Source organism: Diabrotica virgifera, chromosome 6 (genome assembly GCF_917563875.1).
Source record: "Diabrotica virgifera virgifera chromosome 6, PGI_DIABVI_V3a".
Lineage (NCBI taxonomy): Eukaryota > Metazoa > Arthropoda > Insecta > Coleoptera > Chrysomelidae > Diabrotica > Diabrotica virgifera.
In genome coordinates, this window is record NC_065448.1 from 138,905,962 (window position 1) to 138,927,097 (window position 21,136).

Here is a 21,136-nt window from a genome sequence, read left to right on the forward strand (position 1 = left end):
ACAAATGACTGTGAATGAAAAGCCCTATTCGCGATTGAAACGGAATATAGAGGGCAGGTCGAATGCAGGAAAATGGCCGATATAAATGGTATAAACAAACATTCAATTAAGGAATAGAACAATACTGATTTGATTTAAAATATTTTAATGTGCTCATAATGCTGAAATTTACTAAAAATTTTTAAAAAGTGACCATATTCCATTCAAATCAACAATTTTCTGGTTTGTTTATACCACTCATGATACTATAAATATAACAAGATAAATATATTGCACATCCGGAAGTCGTGACGTAACTGGAGACCGACAAGTTCGTAATGGTTCGTAATCATTCGTGATGTCCGATTACTTTGAATTGTTCGCGCTTGTATTTTATATTTTATTTTTGGCAGTTATTTTGACTGGAATCTCGACACTAAATGTTTTTCGAATGCATTGAAGTTTAATGTTATTTTGCTAATTGAATAATTTCATCACATAATGCATACAAATCCCATTTAACTTTTAACAAGAATTCAAATTCAACTTCCGGACTCCAGTTACGTCATCAATGCGCGAACTCGGACGTATTTGCGCTACGGGAAAATACTATCTCTTTATTTATAGTATCATGATACCACAACATGATACCACTTATAGTGGTTCAAATTTATTCCACCAGAGGTCAGACACTTTGTTTTTCATCGCGAATTGCTTTGATCTTGTCACAAGTGTCATTCCAATTTCTAGGGCAACGTTGCCAGTTCAACGAAAATATAATAGGTTTGTTCCAACATGAACTTTTGGACGGTCCAGAAACCGTCACGAAACTACTTGTACCGTTTGTTGTGCGCATGTTCGTAATTGTATCGCCCAGTTATCATCCCATGACGGTAATCATATATTTGTCATTTTTGTAAGCTGTGCTTTTAGTCGATCAAAGGCTCAAAAACTTTAAAGAATTAAATCCTAGTGCGCAAGTCAGTCCAACCAGCACATTATGCATTTGCCCGATTACTGAAATGATCATCACGAAACCGTCACCGAAAGATCACAATTCTTGTTGGAACAGTGGGAAGAACGATCCGATGACGATCATATTTTTGTTGGAACGGATTTTGTTTACTGCGCAGAAGCGTTACCGTTTCGTGACGGTTCTCGGTCGTGTTGGAACAAACCTTATATCAAACTAGGTAAAAACGGGGCTGTACAAGAGACCGCATTTTTTAATATACTAAAAACTAAAATTTTCCGTCATCTCAATTAAGTATCCATACTATACCTACATTGATTCGTGTTTTATTATAATTTATGAAAATATTTCAATTAAAAAATAATGATAGATAATAAATCTGGACATGACTTTAAATTATTAATGTCAAATTGAGAGGTGTGATTGGTTTCTCGTAAATTGTAGGACAAAACTGCATTAAGTTGTGTAGAATAAATAAAACACACTGGAAAAATTAAAAATTAAATTTGAAATTAATACAAAATGAATAACCTTTACAGTGAACAAGTGTGTAATTTAAATAGTGTGTATTACAATTCGAAATATACATCTTAAACGTTATTTTTTTGTATTTACATTTAGTGCAATTCCGTTATCTGTGATGGCAACAACGAAGTGATTCACGTACAAACTTCTAATTAATAATATTTTCTTGTTCGACTCAAAAGATACTATAAATTTTACCAGAATTTGTACTTTAAAATCGTAGTTTCGAAAGCGGTAGTCCGAAAGTCAGACTACCGACGTCATCAATTGCGACGTTGCCTTTTTGTCTTCACGGCTTGTAAAGTAAAGGTGGCTATGGTTAGAACTACCCACGTGATATCTGTGTTCGTATTGGTCAGAGTGACAATCAGCTGTTAGACATCATTATTGTGCATCATAATGTGATGGAATTTTTATTTTGATGTAAATAAATATTTATTACTGATAATTTGTATAAGCAAAATTATTGTACTGCACTGCACCTACAGTGACTCACAGCCTCAATTCTGAAATGATACAGTCGCTACTCAATAAAACTGTAGCTTGTGTCAGTGACTCAATATTAGAAAAAAATTACATACTGAAAGTAAGTTACTAACTATAAGTCCTCTAAAATAGCATAAGCTATGTTTTGGGTTTCAGATATACCATACTTAAATAACAATAACCCTTTAATTATTTTGTGTATGATTTTGATATCAGCTAAAATTAATAAAGAAAACAAAACTCCTTGTTGCTTATTTCTTTGGCTGATAGATTTATTTCTTGCAGTTCAGCTATGTCGATTATTATTTTGTAATATCCGTCTAATTGTTTCAGGGTTACATCTTTTTCCAAACTGTCTTTCCACCTCATCTCTCAATTTTGGTGCACTTTTTTGGGATTATTTGCTATTTCTCTGACAATACATCTTATTGTTCGTCCACTATAACTTTTCCCATGCGTAACGATTCATTTTCAAGCAAATTAAGTCAAAACATTAAGTGAAATGAATGTCGATATGTATATACATTTTGTATACTCTATACTATATACTACACACATCGGCGTCCGTTTCACTTTATGTTTTTACTTAATTTGTTTGAAAATGAATCGTGACACATGGGAAAAGTTGTAGCGGACGCACTATAGCTATTAGGACTTTGGAGACGGCTGCTCTGAAAAGTTCATTTTATGTACATCCGTACAGCGTATAGCATCTCCCTATGCTTCATTTTCCTTGAATCTTTCCCTGCATAATGAGTTGGAGCAAATTGTTTTGGCCCATACATGGCAACATTTTTCATACGAATTTCTAGTTACATACAACCTATCTTTTCATGTCGTAAGGCCAAACCCAGTTATACCAGGAAATTGTCTCAGGCCATAGCATTATTCTCTACATATAAAAACTTAAGAAAGTGTGTCCTTTTAGGTGACACAACAGATCGAACACAACAAGCCATGTGTATCTTTTTCGGTACACAGTGTTGAGGACAGTGTGTATCTAAAAGAATACACTGGCGCTGGGAGTGTTAATTATTGCATATTTGAAACCCAAAACATAGCTTATGCTATTTTAGAAGACTCATACTAACTTACCTACTTTCAGTATGTAAGTTTTTTCTAATAAATATTGAGCCACTGACACAATTATTGAGTAGCGACTGCATCATTTAAGCTGTGAGCCCCTGTATATGTTTATCAATCGTGGCCTATGTACACATTAAAATTGTTTCGTTGATCATTCCCTGCTTTGCTTCTTCAGCGTGCACACTGATTTTTGTACAGCAGCTTTTGTAGCCAATAGTTACTCTTGTTTGTTTTCTAGATTTTTCCTAATCAGGACTTGATTTCTTTTTGGTTAGTTACTGTCTCCCTTCTACAATAGAGAGAGAGTTTGGGGCTTATTATTCGTTAAAGTGTTGGAATGCTTGTGGGTTTTGATATATGTACATACTACCACAACTCTCAATACAAAATTTGATCAAACTAAACTGATAGTGTGACCACTAGATTTTTATAATTTGAACAAACTGCAGTTGTGGCATCACTTCCTGAGTTTGCTCAAACTGTTTGATCAAATTATTTGATAGTGAAACCACGACTTTAAGGATTTAAGTAACATCAATTTAATTTGCAATAAAAAAGATCATGAAGATTTGACGATGCTTGTAAATACATACACCCGATTTAGATAATTTTTAAGTGACAGAAATTTTTAGATTGTCTTGTCAAATATACCTACATGCAACAAAAAATTTAATCAAAATTTGCATAAAAAAAATTGAAGTGTTTTAAAAGTTTCAATATATGTAAAAACATTGAACCACAGAAACGGTTTTTCTCCACAAAGAAACAAAAATCGTAGCAACATATTAATAAGTGATACAGACATTTAAAAATCCAAATGTAAATGAAATATGAAATTTCAGACATTTTAAAAGGACACAAGACACAACATGCCCTATATTTCACAAAATGCCGAAGAAAATCATAATTATATAATATAACATATAATTTCCCCTAAATTACTTTTCCCCATATCCAGTATATTTACTTTTATGTAAATTATGTGTTTTTAATTTTCATGCATTTATAATTTAGGTAATTTATAAGATATATTCTAGTGCTGCTCTGTTTATATTGAACAACTGAAATAAATTAAAATAATATTATTACTATACAATAATTGTTTATATTTTTTATGAGATAAAAGAAATATTTTATGAGACTAGGTAGTAGGTACAGTCTAGAAAGCAGACTAGTAGAAACGAAAAAATAGTGTTTTTTTAATCAATACCAATATTGATTTTCTACCACACTTTTATTTCTATCACAAAAATTGTCAATTGTAAGATAAACAAGAAATATTTATCCGTTATCCTCGGTCAGCAGACTTGTTTTCTTGGAACGACACTTTGCATACAATATTGGTATTTAAATATCCCGCTCTGTCATTCTTAATCATTTGACCAATACGAACACAGGCGAGATTTCACAGGACCGATTTTTTGACACTTGACAGTTCGATTGTCAACTTTCGAAAATGAAAATATGTAGATCCATTTACCACAATAAATCTAAAAACAAATTTGTTTTTAATATTGTGTGTTTACCTCTTTAATTTTGTTATTTTTATCCATTTTTATTTTGTTCTGTAGTATTCTGTACTTTTATTGATCTTTGTAGTAGGTCTGGATCCCGCGTATGAAAAAAAAGTTGATTAATAGCAAGCTGAAAATTTGTTAATAGCTTAAGGGTGTCTAGTCGAATAAACTTTGATATATGGGAACACTGAAACAGGGGTAGTTTTAATTGTGGAACAGGTTAAAAATTTGGAACGGTCACAGCACGAAAACGGCACATTTATTTTGTCCGACAGAACAGACTTAAACTCTCCGAACAGAGATTAAACTCTCATGAAAAAATCAGACTGCTATTTATTACCTGTCATAATTCCTGTCATTTGACATATTCTACATGTTCCACTCATTAAAACGCCCATTTGGTGATAAATAGCAGTCTGATTTTTGCATGAGAGTTTAATCTCTGTTCGAAGAGTGTAAGTCTGTTCTGTCGGACAAAATAAATGTGCCGTTTTCGTGCTGTGACCGTTCCAAATTTTTAACCTGTTCCACAATTAAAACTACCCCTGTTCCAGTGTTCACACATATCAAAGTTTATTCGACTAGACACCCTTAAGCTATTAACAAATTTTCAGCTTGCTATTAATCAACTTTTTTTTCATACGCGGGATCCAGACCTATAGGTTAATTGGATGATTTAGAAGTTTAATTGGATTTACTTACTTGTATTTATCAAAGTGCACTCTAAAAATGAATTCAAATTCAGAATATGTAAGTGTAATTATATGTAGATAAATAATAATAATAATTTTAATACTATGAAAATGTAAAATAAAATACACCTTAAATATAAATAAAAGTGTTTTAATTTATTATCAAAACAAATTTTAAATAGTAAATGAGATATTTTTGTTATTATAGATCCAAACCAGTAAAAATTGGACAAGTTACAATCAAAGAAATAAAATGATTGGGATTTTTTAATTTTCTATAAAAAAAAAAATAGTATGTATGTATTTTACCTTTCATTATAAGACTTTTTCTATGCTGGAGTCACACAAAATAATAAGGTAAATATTTTTGAATGTTCTATAATTAATTTCTTTATACAAAAACAACCAATGTCATCTTGTTCTTATGGTATTCACTACAGTACATAGTACATCTACTTATAACTTATACAATACTTTTACTTATATAATTAAAATATATAAAACTATAATGTAATCAAAAGTGCCTTGATACTTTTAAATACATAATGCATATACAATTTTATTTTAAATAATATATAATCACACACATTACCCATTAAACGTACAAACATTTAAAAAATAGCCAGAAAAAGCCTAAAATGAAATAAACACATTAAGTACCATTCTAAATTCTTTACCCAAATCCAAATTAATTATTAAGCTGGATTTATAGTTTGACGGACTGTAGAGGAAGACGCACTGGAAAAAGATCAACATAGAGAGTTTGTGTACTCTTGATTATAAAGCTTGTCATGCACGGGGAGCTATACTATATCATATCGCTCACTATAGTAAATGAGTGAGCCTGCATGCACCTAACCATTTGTTCCTGGTTAGGAATCACTGTAGTGAGCGATATGATACTATAGTAATGATGAGTGAATCTGCACGCATGGGACCATTAGTTCCTAACTAATTAGGTTCCTAGTTATGAATCGTTATAGTGAGCGATATGATATAATATATTATAGTATAGCTCCCCATGTGTGGCAAGCTTTATAAACAAGAGTACACAAACTTATATGTTGATCTTTTTTCAGTGTCTATCATGATACTATAAATAACAAGATAATATATTGCACATCCGGAAGTCGTGACGTAACTGGAGACCGGCAAGTTCGTAATGGTTCGTAATCATTCGTAATGCCTGATTACTTTGAATTGTTCGCGGTTGTATTTTATATTTTATCTTTGACAGTTATTTTGACTGGAATCTCGACACTAAATTCTTTTCGAATACATTGAAGTTTAATGTTATTTTGCTACCTAATTGAATAATTTTATCACATAATGCATACAAATCCCATTTAACTTTAACAAGAATTCAAATTCAACTTCCGGTCTCCAGTTACGTAATCAATGCGCGAACTCGGACGTATTTGAGCTACGGGAAAATACTATCTCTTTATTTATAGTATCATGGTGTCTATGTCTACAGTCCGTCAAACTATAAATCCAGCTTAATAAATAATTTGGATTTTGGTAAAGAATTTTAGAATGATACTTATATTGTGTTTATTTCATTTTAGGTTTTTTCCTGTCCATTTTTTAACTGTGTGCACATTTCAACAGTTTAATGGGTAATGTGCATGATTATATAGGTACTTAAAGTAAAATTGTATAGGTATGTATTTAAAAGTATAAACGCACTTTTGGTTACATTATAGTTTTATATATTTTATTTATATAAGCATATATAAGCAAAAGTATTGTATAAGTAGGTACGAAGGTTCTACCTATTCTGTAAAAAGGGGCCAAGTGTATTACTTATTGTTGTTGAGATATCCTCATAATTTTTGGTACCAAGTAACATTTTGTTTTAAACTGGTTGTGTAAAAGGGAGCTAAAGTTCCACTTAGTAAAAATATAAAAATGTTACTTGGCCTCTTTTTGCAAATCAGCGACGATATATAATCACACACATAACCCATTAAACATACACACATTTAAAAAATAGCCAGAAAAAGTCTAAAATGAAATAAACACACTAGTACCTACCATTCTAAATTCTTTACCCAAATTCAAATTATTTATTAAGCTGGATTTATAGTTTGAAGGATTGTAGAGGAAGACGCACTGGAAAAAGATCAACATAGAAGTTTGTGTACTCTTGATTATACAGCTTGTCACGCACGGGGAGCTATACTACATATAATATATCACATCGCTCACTATAGTAAATGAATGAGCCTGCACACATGTAACCATTCGTTCCTAGTTAGGAATCGCTGTAGTGAGCAATATGATACTATAGTATCTAATGATGAGTGAACCTGAACGCATGGAACCATTAGTTTCTAAACTAATTAGGTTCCTAGTTAGGAATCGTTATAGTGAGCGATATGATATAATATATATTATTATAGTATAGCTCCCCATGCGTGGCAAGCTTTATAAACAAGAGTACACAAACTTCTATGTTGATCTTTTTTCAGAGTGTCTATGTCTACAGTCCGTCAAACTATAAATCTAGCTTAATAAATAATTTGGATTTGGGTAAAGAATTTTAGAATGATACCTACTTACGTTTATTTCATTGTAGGTTTTTTCCTGTCCATTTTTTAACTGTGTGTACGTTTAACAGTTGAATGGGTAATGTGTATGATTATACTTAAAATAAAATTGTATAGGTATTGTTGTAATCTTATTTATTTATATGTGATGATATTCTTACATGTAATTTAATTTAATTAATGCATTAATGATAATCTAATTAATCAACCAGATCACATATCAATATGTTTTCAATCTCAGGGCGAATTATAAAATTACTTACTTACTTTCGTGACTTCTAAGTATTTCTCAGTGGTTCCTAATCGGGACAGAAAAAAATAAAATAATACACACATATGGATTACAATTATAAATCAAAATTTTGTTTATTTTATATAAATGGCAATTACTGCTTAATATTTGTTAGATCTTATATTTATTTAATACAAACATTTAAAAATGGGAATCTTATTTCCTTTTGGTTTCCAATTTAAAACTTTTATTAATAATGAAACTATTAGGATTTATTAGCAACAAATTGATTTAAGTTTGATGAAAATCTTCTGATATTAGCGATTATGTTCTTCAATTTTTAATGTGGTATTTAATACCAAAAACCCATACATTCATGTCTTGACAAATGAGACTGACCTTTATCTGGTGAACTGCGAATGTCCTCACACAAAATCCGTTTCCTCCTATCCTTGGTTGCGATGAAAAACTCGTCCTGGCCTCCAGTAATGTTCTCCTTTGAAAACTACCTCGTATCGCTCGCGTTCCTGCTTTTCTCGTGATGCAGTGTTCTACCTTTTTCGAACCACTTCAATCAGCCACCGGGACACTCTTTGCTCAAGGAGATTCTTTTCTCTCGACTCGGCCTACCTCTCGTTCGGATGGGTACTCAACACTCACGGAACTATACCGGCGTTTTCACTCTTCGTACACTACCGTCCACCACTGGACTTCACCTCTCCACCGCTCAAAACATTCTCCTCTCTCATCCTCATTCATTTCCCTACTTTCTAAATATCCCTTCCAGATTCAAAAATCAACATTCCACCACAAATTATAATTCGCCGTATTCCTCAATACCAACTTTTAATCTTTCTAAATATGTTTAATGGATTTCAAGAAAAAATAATCATTTCCCAATTTAAACTTACTTTCTACTTTTTACAAAACTTAATGACCTATTATCTATTTCACTGAGTCTTATTTACCGTAGGCTAATGATCGAATCTTCCGCGAACACTATAATGGCCCGCGTCACTCAAACTTGTTTATCTTAGGCGCATTGTTACCGAGTTTCGTACGCTTCTTCGAATCACTTTCTTAAAAACTAAATATAATAATTTGTTGTATACAGGTTGTTCTAAATTTACATGCCCGTGGTTGAGAAAATTGAAGATCTTTTATATTAATTTGAATTTTGCTTATAATTATAAATTTTTAATTCTCCTATCAAATAGGAATATAACAGTATGTATTTAAAAGTATAAACGCACTTTTGGTTACATTATAGTTTTATATACAGAGAGAGTCTGTAAAGTGGAATAAATTCAATATCTCAAATACTAATTGTTTTTTTGGAAAATGCTCAGACCCGTCGATTAGTATTTCAAATTGTCCTTTTTGACATTCAATAAAAATGTATACAGGGTGTCCCAATTTAGAGATATGACGTCATCGTCGATTTTCTTAAATGGCAACACTGTCATTTTGATAGCTAATTTAATAGGGTTTGTAAAGTTATACATAACTGCAAAATATCAAATTTTTATTCTCTACCATTTACAAGATAAGAGAAAATAACAAATTTATATCTGTAATTTGGAATATATTCAATAATTAAAATACTAACTGTTTTTTTGAAAAATGCTCAGACCCGTCGATTAGTATATCAAATTGTCATTTTTGACATATAATAATAATGTATACAAGGTGTCCCAATTTAGAGATATGACGTCATCGTTGATTTTCTTAAATGGCAACACTATCATTTTGATAGCTATTTTGATAGCGTGTGTAAAGTTATACACATCTGAAAAATTTCAAATTTTTATTCCCTACCATTTACAAGATAATAAAAAATAACAAAGTTATGAAGAACAAAAAGTAATCAAATAATAATTGAATTTATTTATTTCAAATAAGAAAATGCTCATAACGTTGCCCATTGACAATTTGACAATAATTGAGGGCAACATTATGAGTTTTTGCTTAATTTATTGAAATAATTAAATTCAATTATTAGTTGATTACTTCTTTTTCATAACTTTGTTATTTTTTATTATCATCTAAATGGTAGAGAATACAAATTTGAAATTTTGCAGTTGTGTATAACTTTACACACCCTATCAAAATAGCTATCAAAATGACAGTGTTGCCATTTAAGAAAATCAACGATGACGTCATATCTCTAAATTGGGACACCCTGTATACATTATTATTATATGTCAAAAAGGACAATTTGATATACTAATCGACGGGTCTGAGAATTTTTCAAAAAAACAGTTAGTATTTTAATTATTGAATATATTCCAAATTACAGATATAACTTTGTTATTTTCTATTATCTTGTAAATGGTAGAGAATAAAAATTTGATATTTTGCAGTTATGTATAACTTTACAAACCCTATCAAATTAGCTATCAAAATGACAGTGTTGCCATTTAAGAAAATCGACGATGACGTCATATCTCTAAATTGGGACACCCTGTATACATTATTATTGAATGTCAAAAAGGACAATTTGAAATACTAATCGACGGGTCTGAGCATTTTTCAAAAAAACAATTAGTATTTGAAATATTGAATTTATTCCACTTTACAGACTCTCTCTGTATATTATTTATATAAGCATAGGTATTCGCGAACTCAATCGACTATAGGTGGCAGTGCAGTTGCATGAAAATGACCGGTGTAATTGGGATATCGTATTTTTCTATAATTAATACTGTTATTGATGTAACTAATTAATATAAATAAATTATTTATTAAATAAACACATACGACAAACTTTCAAACGACATTCATACATCGGTTAACGGATGATTGGTTTATATTTTCATCCCAATTCCTCTGGTTCCAAATAAGCGGCAGCACCCTCGCTTGAGCTCGCGAATATAAGCAAAAGTATTGTATAAGATGTACTACTATGTACTGTAGGGAATACCATAAAAACAAGATGATATTGGCTGTTTTTCTATAAAAAAATTATAGAAAATCCACAAGTATTTATCTTGTATGACACTATACATTTTCTTGTATCATTTCTAATATCGTTTCTGATATGTCAAAAAAATGCATAGTGTCATACACAGATACAAGAAACGATATTAGAAACGATACAAGAATTTGTGTCAGGCACAGATTATTGTACAAGAACTGCGCCAATTTCTGCGCAAAGAGCAAAAACGTAAAACCTGCTGGTAAAACATCTAAAATGTCAAAATTACTTACTCATAATGGCGGCTGAAATGAAAATGGGATAATGTATTGATGAATTTATTTGTGCTTTTGTAGGTATTATTTATAAATCTTTTATTGATACTTAATATACCGTTTGGTATGGACTACTGTTTTACTAATAACCATATATTTAGCTCCTAGTAAAGTTCAAACTATAAATTTAGGTTTCATGGTGCATAATTTTTTAATAGACGAAAATACAATAGTTCCTAATTTGGATCAAACTAAAGATAATTCTAATGCAAATATTTTAGCACAAATATCAAAACAAAATAAAAACACAAATAATCAACCTCAAACAGTCAACGTAAAATTCTGGTTAACATTAAAATGTTAATTATATAAAAGTTTATAAATTTTATAAAATATTTAAAATCAGCTGTGTCTGTAGATGCAGTACTACCATAACGTGACACAGGGTGACAAACAAAATTTCGACCAATCACGTGCCGAATTTCATACAATTTTCGATACAAGAACTTGCATAGTGTCATACAGGGCACAAATGTACGTACAAGAAATGATACAAGAAAATGTATACAAGAAACGATATTAGAAATGATACAAGAAAATGCATAGTGTCATACAGCCTTTATTATTTTGTGTGACTCCAAGCATAGAAAGTCTTATAATGAAAGGTAAAATACATACGATATTAATATACACGGATTATACGACATTTGACAGAAGCTCGAAACAAATGAGTGTGAATGAAAAGCCCTATTAAAAACAAATTTGTTTTTATTGTGACACAGAATAAATAACCACATATTTATTCTGTGATTGTGATAAATGGATATATTTTCAAAAGTTGATCGAACTGTCAAGTGTCAAATCGAAAATCTGTGACCCGTGATTGGTCCAAATTCTTCCATAACACAAGTCCTGGAGAAACTGAAATCTCGCCGAACAGAGATAGATATCACGTGGGTAGTTCTAACCAATAAAATCTTGGAATTCATAGCGGTTATTAACACTTCGTGTAGACCTTGTAGGGTAGGTTGTAGGCCAGTCTGGCCAGTACCATAGAGTTATATATTAGCATTAGTGATGTAAAAAAACGTGTTTTTTTTTTAATTCTAAAAAAAAACGAAAAAAAAAACAATAAAAAACGTGTTTTTTTTGTTTTTAATTGTTTTTTATTAGTTTCTCAACGAAATATTAACAATATCAATATTAGGAGTTGTTTGTAAGCCTAAAAATCACCCAACATTTCAATATTATATCCAAAACATCTAGAAACTCAGTGTTTGACGTACCTTTTTAAAAAATATTGAAACATTAAACCCTTACTGCCTTTATCTATTATTTTTTTACGTCGTTGCTTTTGGGGAATCACCGAAATTTAGCAGGACGCTCGTATTCGTTGGCGCTGAGAAAACCGGGGAATTACCGATTAGCTTTTGCAGGTGTTCTGTTGTTATTTTGTGATTTACTTGCCTTGTGCCGGAAATATTTGTGTTTAGTGCTTATTTAAATAACTATATATAGTATTTTTACTACAAAAACGTTATTACGTAGGTCAAAATTTTTGACGTAAGAGAACTGTCAAAACATTAGAATGTGACTTTTCATTATTGCCGTATTTATAATAAACATAGCAATAATGAAAAGTCACATTCTAATGTTTTGACAGTTAAAAAAAATTTTGACTCCTACGTCAAAAATTTTGACCTACGTAATAACGTTTTTGTAGTAAAAATACTATATATAATAATATTTAGTGCTAAATTTAACAAGTCTGAAATCGTTTACTGCCGAGGCTGTTGCCCTTACAAAGGCCATCCGACAAAGCCACATATTATCTGCGTGGGTAAAGGAAAAAAAAACGAATTAAAAATAAGTTGCAGTCTTAAACTCCCAGTGCCTACCAGATGGGGATCATTAGTTCTTTGTCTACAATCATTGCTTGCTAACAAACAAATAATAAAAAGGATGGCTATCAATGAAGAAGTTGAAAAGACAGTAAGCAAACACCCATCTTTAAAAAAAATGCTCTAAGCGATATATTTTGGGACCGGGTACAAGGATACATTATGCTTCTGGAACCAATTGCTAACACAATTACCTCTGTAGAAGGTGACACACCAACGATTTCAAAATGTCTGCATTTATTTAAAAAAATGGTTAACACCTCATTAGAAAATGTCACTAAAAGTCCATTGTTATCCAAAGAGGAAGCAGATACAAGGGCAATTTTTGAAAATCGGAAGAAGTTTGCTATTTATAGTGTTCATTTTGTAGCTAACCTTTTGGATCCAAAATATCGTGGCTGCGAACTTAGCTCAGATGAGATGGTAATTTTTTTTAGGTTATAGTGGGTTTTAGTTATATTTATATTAATTTTTTTATTTAATGTAGACTGATGCGACAGAAGTCATATACAAGGTAGCACAGAAGATGCCAGATGTCGATGAAGCAGCCGTCTTAGCTGACGTTGTCAATTTTATTGCAAAAGAAGGACTATTCAAAAAGGCTTTTCTATGGAATGAGGACACAATTGCAGCTATCCTAGCTTCACAGTCAATCCTGCATTAGAATCTGAACCGGAACCAATGATAATATATCCAATTCAGATCAGTCGGAGTCTGTCTTTGAAAGTGATGAAGAGGAAGCTTCAGAGTCTGAAGAAAATGCAGATAGCGACGGGACGGATCAGTGTTCATTTAAGGGATTCGGTTAATTAATTGAACCTTTTCAATCATTAAGACGTTGTTTTTTTTATTTGATAAATTTTTATTACTTATTTTTGCTTTGATTTTGCAAGTTAACGAATAAACTCTTCTTATTTTGTTTATACCCATGGTCTTTTTATTTAAAGGATTTATACGAAATTAATTATCAAACGAAATAATACTTATTTTGTTATAAAATTATACAGAATATTATATTTATTATATGTTTTTGTCATTAAATAAACTGTACCCACTTAAAAAATCAAAATAAAAAAAACGAAAAAAAAACAAAAAAAACGAAGGCTTCGTTTTTTTTGCAATAAAAAACGGTTTTTAAAAAAAAAACGGTACCGTTTTTTATTGGTTACATCACTAATTAGCATAGAGAGAGTGTCATTCAGAGCGAAGTGACGACACCACATCTTTTTTATTTGGATTAGTGCTGTTTCACTCTTACGCATAGTAAAGCTGCTACAGTTGTCCTCCTCTTCCGTGCCTATATTCACACTGAATGTCATCATAGATTTTCGATACAATGTGTTAGAAAGAGATGCAGCAAACCAGCCCATGAGATCTTGTCGTCAGGAAGAGCGGAAGGTAGGCTCCCTCTATGTTAATATATACCTCTATGGCCAGTACATATTATTGGTTATGCGCTTAGAGTATGGAAAATTTTTTAGAGAGGGAAAAATTTTCCATGCTCTAAGGTTATGCTCGTCTTGCGCAAGGCAATGCACAACCAGGTATCCTGTCAACTTCAGATTTATTTTTTTTTCTTTGGTCCTTAATAGTCCTTATTTATTTCCTATTTCCTTATTTGTGTTGTGGTGTGGTCGTGTGGTCCTTGTCTTGTTCTTGTCCTTCTTGTGTTCCTGTAGGTAGAGGGAGAAAAAGTGTTACATACATTTAAGGTTAACTTAAGACTTTTCTCGTTTGGGGGTAGCTTCCAAACATTTTCACATAGGTTTAGGGCTGGCTACCTTCGGTTAGGATTAAGGATTTTAAGGATAGGTACAGATATAATTTTTGACATGTTAGGAGATTCCCTGTATTTTCTAAAAGTATTTATTTATTATTTTTTTTTTGAAAATTCTATAGATCTATTTGAAAAAATTTGATAAATTTATTGATTATTTTAATAACTTTATTCGAGGGTTTATATAAAATACTCTGTAAAGATATTGGACTGTCTATTCCAGCTTTTATTAGTTCTAGATACAAATCCATATCTTCCACCAAAAATGATGTGTACCAATGTTCCCATAGTACCGCATTCGCATATCGGTGTTTCCGTTTTGCCTATTTTGTGGAGATAACAAGGGGTTTTGCAATGTCCACTTCGTAAACGATTAATGTTAGTAATATTGTTCTTACTCAAATATCCACATTTGTTATACCAAGGTTTTATAGGGAAACTACTCTGCAGTCCATAATAGTCCGGATATTTATCTTTAATTTGGGAATACCAGTTATTGTAAAATTGAGTCAAGATGTTCTTTTTTGTAACACAAAAGATATCTGAGCTGATGTTTTTTACGTCATATGGTACTCTTAATTTTCTTCCAATATTGGCCAAGCTATCTGCCACCTCGTTGCCTTTAATCCCCTGATGTCCCGGTACCCATTCTAATCCTATTGAAAATCCCATATTATTTGCATCTACCAATAGTTTTTTTGTCATTATAGTTACATAATCCATTTGGTCCCATTTGTGACTAGACATTTTGGATAAGGCACTTTTTGAATCTACAAAGATCACTGCTTTCATGATTTCCTTTTCAATACATACTGAGATGGCTTTGTATACCGCTATTATTTCAGTTGTGCAGATTTGTGTGTAGTTATGGAGTCTTGACGAATATTTATAATTGATGCCTGGAATGTAAATTCCAAATCCCGATTGATTTGTTTGTGGGTCTATTGATCCATCTGTATATACTTGAGTATGATTATTATATATTCCACCATATTTAGCTATGAACCTTTCGTTCGATTCAATTTCATATTTTTCAAATTCTAGACTTTTAATTGTAATGGGATATAGAAGAGTTTTTCTTTCTACCTCATATATAGGGTTGATTTTATATCTAATTATGTTTTTTGTTTTTTTAAGTATATTTGTATATGCTAGTGAGTAATTTGGTATGACTTTGTTCCTCCAGAATCTATTGTTTGCGTTTATTGCTTCGTTTAGCTTATTTAGACTTTTTACTAGGATATTGTTTTTTTCAGGCATTTGTTTGAGTATATATTTATGTGCTTGTATCTCCCTTCTAACATTTAATGTTGTTACTGAACATTCTGCTTGCAATATTAAGATGGGTGTAGAACGTAGACAACCCGTTACGATTCTCAAGGCAACATTTTGTACTTGTTCCAACCTCATCATCAAACTTTTACTGCAGGGGTTTAAAAGATTGGCTGCATAATCTAAATGATATCTAACTATTCCTTTGTATAAACTCAAAAGGATGTTCGGGTCAGCTCCCCATTTTGTATCACAAATTGCTCTCATGACATTTATTCCTTTGTTTGCTTTAGTTATCATGTCGTTTATTTGAATTGTCATATTCAAATTGCACTGTAAATGAAATCCCAGATACTTTATTTCATGTTTCCATGGAATTTCCATATTTTGATATATCAAATGTGGGAAGTTATAAGCCTGAGTTCTTTTTCTAAATATTATTGCTTTTGATTTGTGTGCTGAAATTTTAAAGTTGTGTTTCTCAAACCACTCCTGTAAATTTATTATATGGGTATTTAAGGAATTAATTAACTTGTATATATCAGATCCTTGCACCAAAATTACAAAATCATCTGCATATTGAAAACACTCCATATCATGGTTTATTAAATCATGTAGGGATCTAGTATAAAGATTAAATAATATTGGACTGAGTGGTGACCCTTGAGGCAATCCAGTGGATGCTTGCATTGGGCCTAATATATTATTTGATTTGTTTTTAATGTAGATATTTCTGTTGAGCAAAAATTGCAAGATTAAGTTTGCATAAGTTATTGGGATGTCATACTTTAATAAATATTTATATAGCAAATATATATTGACTGTATCATATGCCCTACTGATATCCAGAAAAATTCTAATTGTATTTAAATTTTTACTAAATCCAGTTCTAATATAATTAATTGTTAAAGCTAGATTATCGTTGCATCCTTTGTTTCTTCTGAAACCTAACTGCTTAGGGCTCAATATTGATTTTTTTTCCGTTATTTGTTCTATTCTTAATTTAATTATATTTTGCAGAACTTTGCCTACACATGACTCTAGAGCTATGTTTCTATAATTATCCTCACATAGAGGGTCTCTATTGGGTTTTAAAAAGGGAATGACAAGGGTGTTTTTCCATTCTTGTGGAAAACCTGTGTTTCTTTTAACTATTTGATTAAATATTTTTGACAATGCATCTAGCGCCACCTGGGGAAGTCTGTTTATTATGCTATATGTTACAAGATCTAAACCAGTAGCCTTATCCTTTTTATTTATGCCACTTATTATTTCTTGCCTTGAAATGTCTTCCACATCCTCGTTAGTTAGGGTAACCGTGAACTCAGGATCTGTTATGTCAATTGCCAAATTATTTAATATGTTCTGAGCTATGTGTTTGTTGGGAAGTTTAGCAGGCATTACAGCATTTTGATATGTGGAGAATAATTTAACTGTTCGCCATATTTCAGTTAGAGGAGTGTCCCTTGTCAATCCATTGCAAAAGCTTTTGAAGCTATTTCTTTTTTTTTGTTTTAAATATTTTTTTACTGTATGCAAATATTTTTTTGATTTCAATATAATTTTCATTGCTTGCTTCTTCCTTATATTTCTTAATTTTTTCTTTTCTTGTTTTTATTAAATTAGAGCATTCCTTATCCCACCAGGGAGGGCTTTTCTTTTTTCTTATAGATTTTTCTGTTTTCAAAAGAGGTATTTCCTCATTGCTCACCATTTCCATAATTTGTGTAAATGAATTATAGTCTTCATACCCATTCTTCATGAAGTCTTCTATTTTTGAAGCATAATTCTCCCAATTGACATTCTTTGTATTTCTTTTATGACTTTTTTGTGTTACTATATTTTCATTTACAATTGAGATTTTGCAAGAAGTTGGGAAATGATCACTGCCTCCAGAATCCTCTAACACATCCCATTGGCATATATTTGCAATTTCCGAGGAAATTAGTTTTAGGTCTACCGCTGAGGCATTCTGTCCAGGTAGGGTAATCCGCGTGGGTCTCCCATCATTGCAGCAAACTAGATCCAAATCCTCTAAGGATTCAGCAATTATTCTTCCATTAACATTAGCAGACACTTGACTTCCCCAAAGTGCATTATGTGCGTTCATATCCCCCATTAAAATTTTATTTCCCCTGATTTTTATTTATGCGTCCAACCCAACCACTAATATCCAAAAAATGGAAAGCAATAATGCACGATGTCAGATCATATAGAGGAGCAAACGCGGACACAGACCATTTTCTAGTAATAGGAGAAATCAAAATGAAGATAATTAAAGCAGAGAGAACAAGACAAAACAAAAGAAGATGGAATCTGGAGAAGTTAAAAGTACAGGAACTAAGAGAACAATATGAGACAACCCTAAAGGAAAACCTAACACAAGCAAATAACACAGAGGACATATGGAAAAATATAAAAGAATCCATTTTGAATTCAGCTGAAGAGGTGCTAGGACAGAGGGAAATAAAAAGAAGGAAAGAGTGGTTTGATGCAGAATGCGAAAACAAAATCAAACAGAAAAACCAAGCAAGAGATAAATGGATATCAACTAAAGAAGTGCATCATCGAAACGAATATAAAGAAAAAAAGAAAGCAGCCGATAATTGTTGCAAGAACAAAAAAAAAACTGTGGATCGATGAGCTGTTAAAGAAACTAGAAATGAATAGTAAATACAGCGCCAAACTATTTGGATACCTAAAAACTCAACAAAGAAAAGGCAGACCAGTAGTTAAAATTGACAATAAATCATGGGAAACACACTTCACAGAACTATATAGATGCAAAGAAAGCCCGGAAAAGGAGGTAGGCGCAATGGAAGACATTAGAGATAATGAAATAGGGATGCCAACATATGATGAATATTTAGCCATCATTCAAAAAATGAAACAGAAAAGAACACCAGGCCCAGATGAAATTCCCAATGAGCTAATTAAAAACGGAGGGGAAAAGTTATTAACAAGCATCTATAACCTAATAGTTAGAATATGGGAAGCAGAAGAAATGCCCGAGGATTGGAAAGAAGGCAGAATTATACCAATATTTAAGAAAGGAGAAGTAACAAACTGTAACAATTATAGAGCAATATCTCTACTGAGTACAGCATATAAAATTCTAACAGCCCTCATCAAACAAAAACTCAATCAATTCACAGAGAAAAAAATTGGTGACTACCAGCAAGGATTCACAGAAGGCAGATCCACTACAGATGCGATCCACATAGTTACACAAACAATCGAAAAATGCCACGAACACAACATAGAACTACACATCCTCTTCGTAGACTTCAGACAAGCCTTTGACTGTATTGGAAGAAATAAATTATTTATTGAAATGAAAAATCAAGATATACCAGCAAAATTAATCAGATTAACAAAAATGACCATGGATGGAGCTCGAGCCAAAGTAATAACAGAAGAAGGTAGCACAAAATCAATTGCAATAGAAACAGGAGTGCGACAAGGCGACTCCCTGTCAACCACATTATTCAACATAGCACTAGAAGGAACAGTCACGGCCAGCAAAATTAAAGAAACTATAGCCCACTCCTCAACACAAACAGTTGCATATGCAGATGATTTAGTTCTTATGGGAAGAGACAAGGAAAGATTAAAAGGAGCAGTAACAATCCTGGCAAAATAAGCACGGAAAAGAGGTCTAGAAATTAACGAATGAAAAACAAAATATCTACTCTGCTCTAGAAGAGAAGATAATAGGACGAGAGAAATCAAAATAGAAAACTACACTTTTGAAAGAGTCCAACAATTTAAATACTTGGGAGTAATAGTGAATGGCCAAAACAAGAGAAGTGAAGAAGTAACGGAACGAATACTAACAGGCAACAAAACATTCTGGAGATATCATAGGCTTATGAAGGACAAGAACTTATCCAGAAATACAAATCTGAAAATATACAGAGTTGCAATCAGACCAGTAGTTACGTACGCAGCTGAGACAATGTGCCTCACGGAAAAAGATGAAGAAAAATTCAGAATATTCGAAAGGAAAATCCTCAGACGCATTATGGGACCGATAAGAATGGACAACGGAGAAATGAGAAGAAGAATGAACCATGAACTAAGAGACATAATGAAGGGAGAAGATATAGTTAGATTTATTAAATCACAGAGGCTGAGATGGCTGGGACACATAGAAAGAAGGAAAACGACCGACTGATTAAGAAGATCACCAGATGGAAACCGGCAACTGAAAGACCAAGAGGAAGGCCCAGAGAGAGATGGGAGGACCAGGTCATGAGAGATATCAAAATTCTGGAAGTGAGAAACTGGAGGGAACTATGCACGTATCGAAATGAGTGGAAGAAAATAGTAACGAAAGCCAAGTCATACAACAAACTTTGACAACATACAAGTGGAATGCGGAGTGATTCACCGCAATAAGCGAATCTGAGAGCTCTAAGTAAGAGCGGCAAACATTCCACCTGGAATGAAAAGCCCTGATGATGATGATGATGATTTTATTTATGCGTCCAACCCAATCATTTAAATCTATTTTTGCCCTAGGATGGATATAAATATTAATAACTCAATGTCCCAATCTATTATTTTTGTTGCTAAAATTTGAATTTTACTAACGTTATTATTATACCTATATACTATTTTGTGATCCAGACTATTATGAACTACAGTAGCTAGGCCACCATAACCATCCCCTCTATCCAACCTATGTATTTCATATCCTCTTAGATAGAAGTGATGATCATTTTTTAACCAAGTTTCATTTAATAGAATTAATTTGGGTCTGTGTTCGCTTATGAAATATTTTAAACTGTTGTAATTACTGCTTAAACTTTTTATGTTCCATTGGATGATAAGTGGATTCTTGATATCCATCTAAATCTAACAACTTTTGGTGCGATGAGCTTTCATGTGTAAATAGCTGATTCAAGTAATTGATTATATGTTCCTTATGTTTCCAATCTAGTTTTTTT

At 31.9% G+C, this 21,136-nt stretch overlaps 1 protein-coding gene across 1 annotated transcript; it reads left to right on the plus strand.

Moving 5' to 3' along the window:
* Window positions 1–12,974: 12,974 nt before the first annotated feature.
* Window positions 12,975–14,060, plus strand: LOC114325373 (uncharacterized). The gene is made up of 2 exons (XM_050654045.1): window positions 12,975–13,558; window positions 13,623–14,060. Exons 1-2 carry the CDS (start codon window positions 13,298–13,300, stop codon window positions 13,797–13,799), a joined length of 438 nt encoding a protein of 145 aa, XP_050510002.1. The 5' UTR covers window positions 12,975–13,297; the 3' UTR covers window positions 13,800–14,060.
* The last annotated feature ends 7,076 nt before the right edge of the window (window positions 14,061–21,136 follow it).

What these genes read in the sequence shown, in the direction of transcription:
- LOC114325373 (XM_050654045.1), top strand. Translation starts at nt 13,298, where the DNA reads ATGCTTCTGGAACCAATTGCTAACACAATTACCTCTGTAGAAGGTGAC. An exon ending in AACTTAGCTCAGATGAGATG is followed by an intron (nt 13,559 to 13,622) that starts GTAATTTTTTTT and finishes TATTTAATGTAG; the next exon opens with ACTGATGCGACAGAAGTCAT.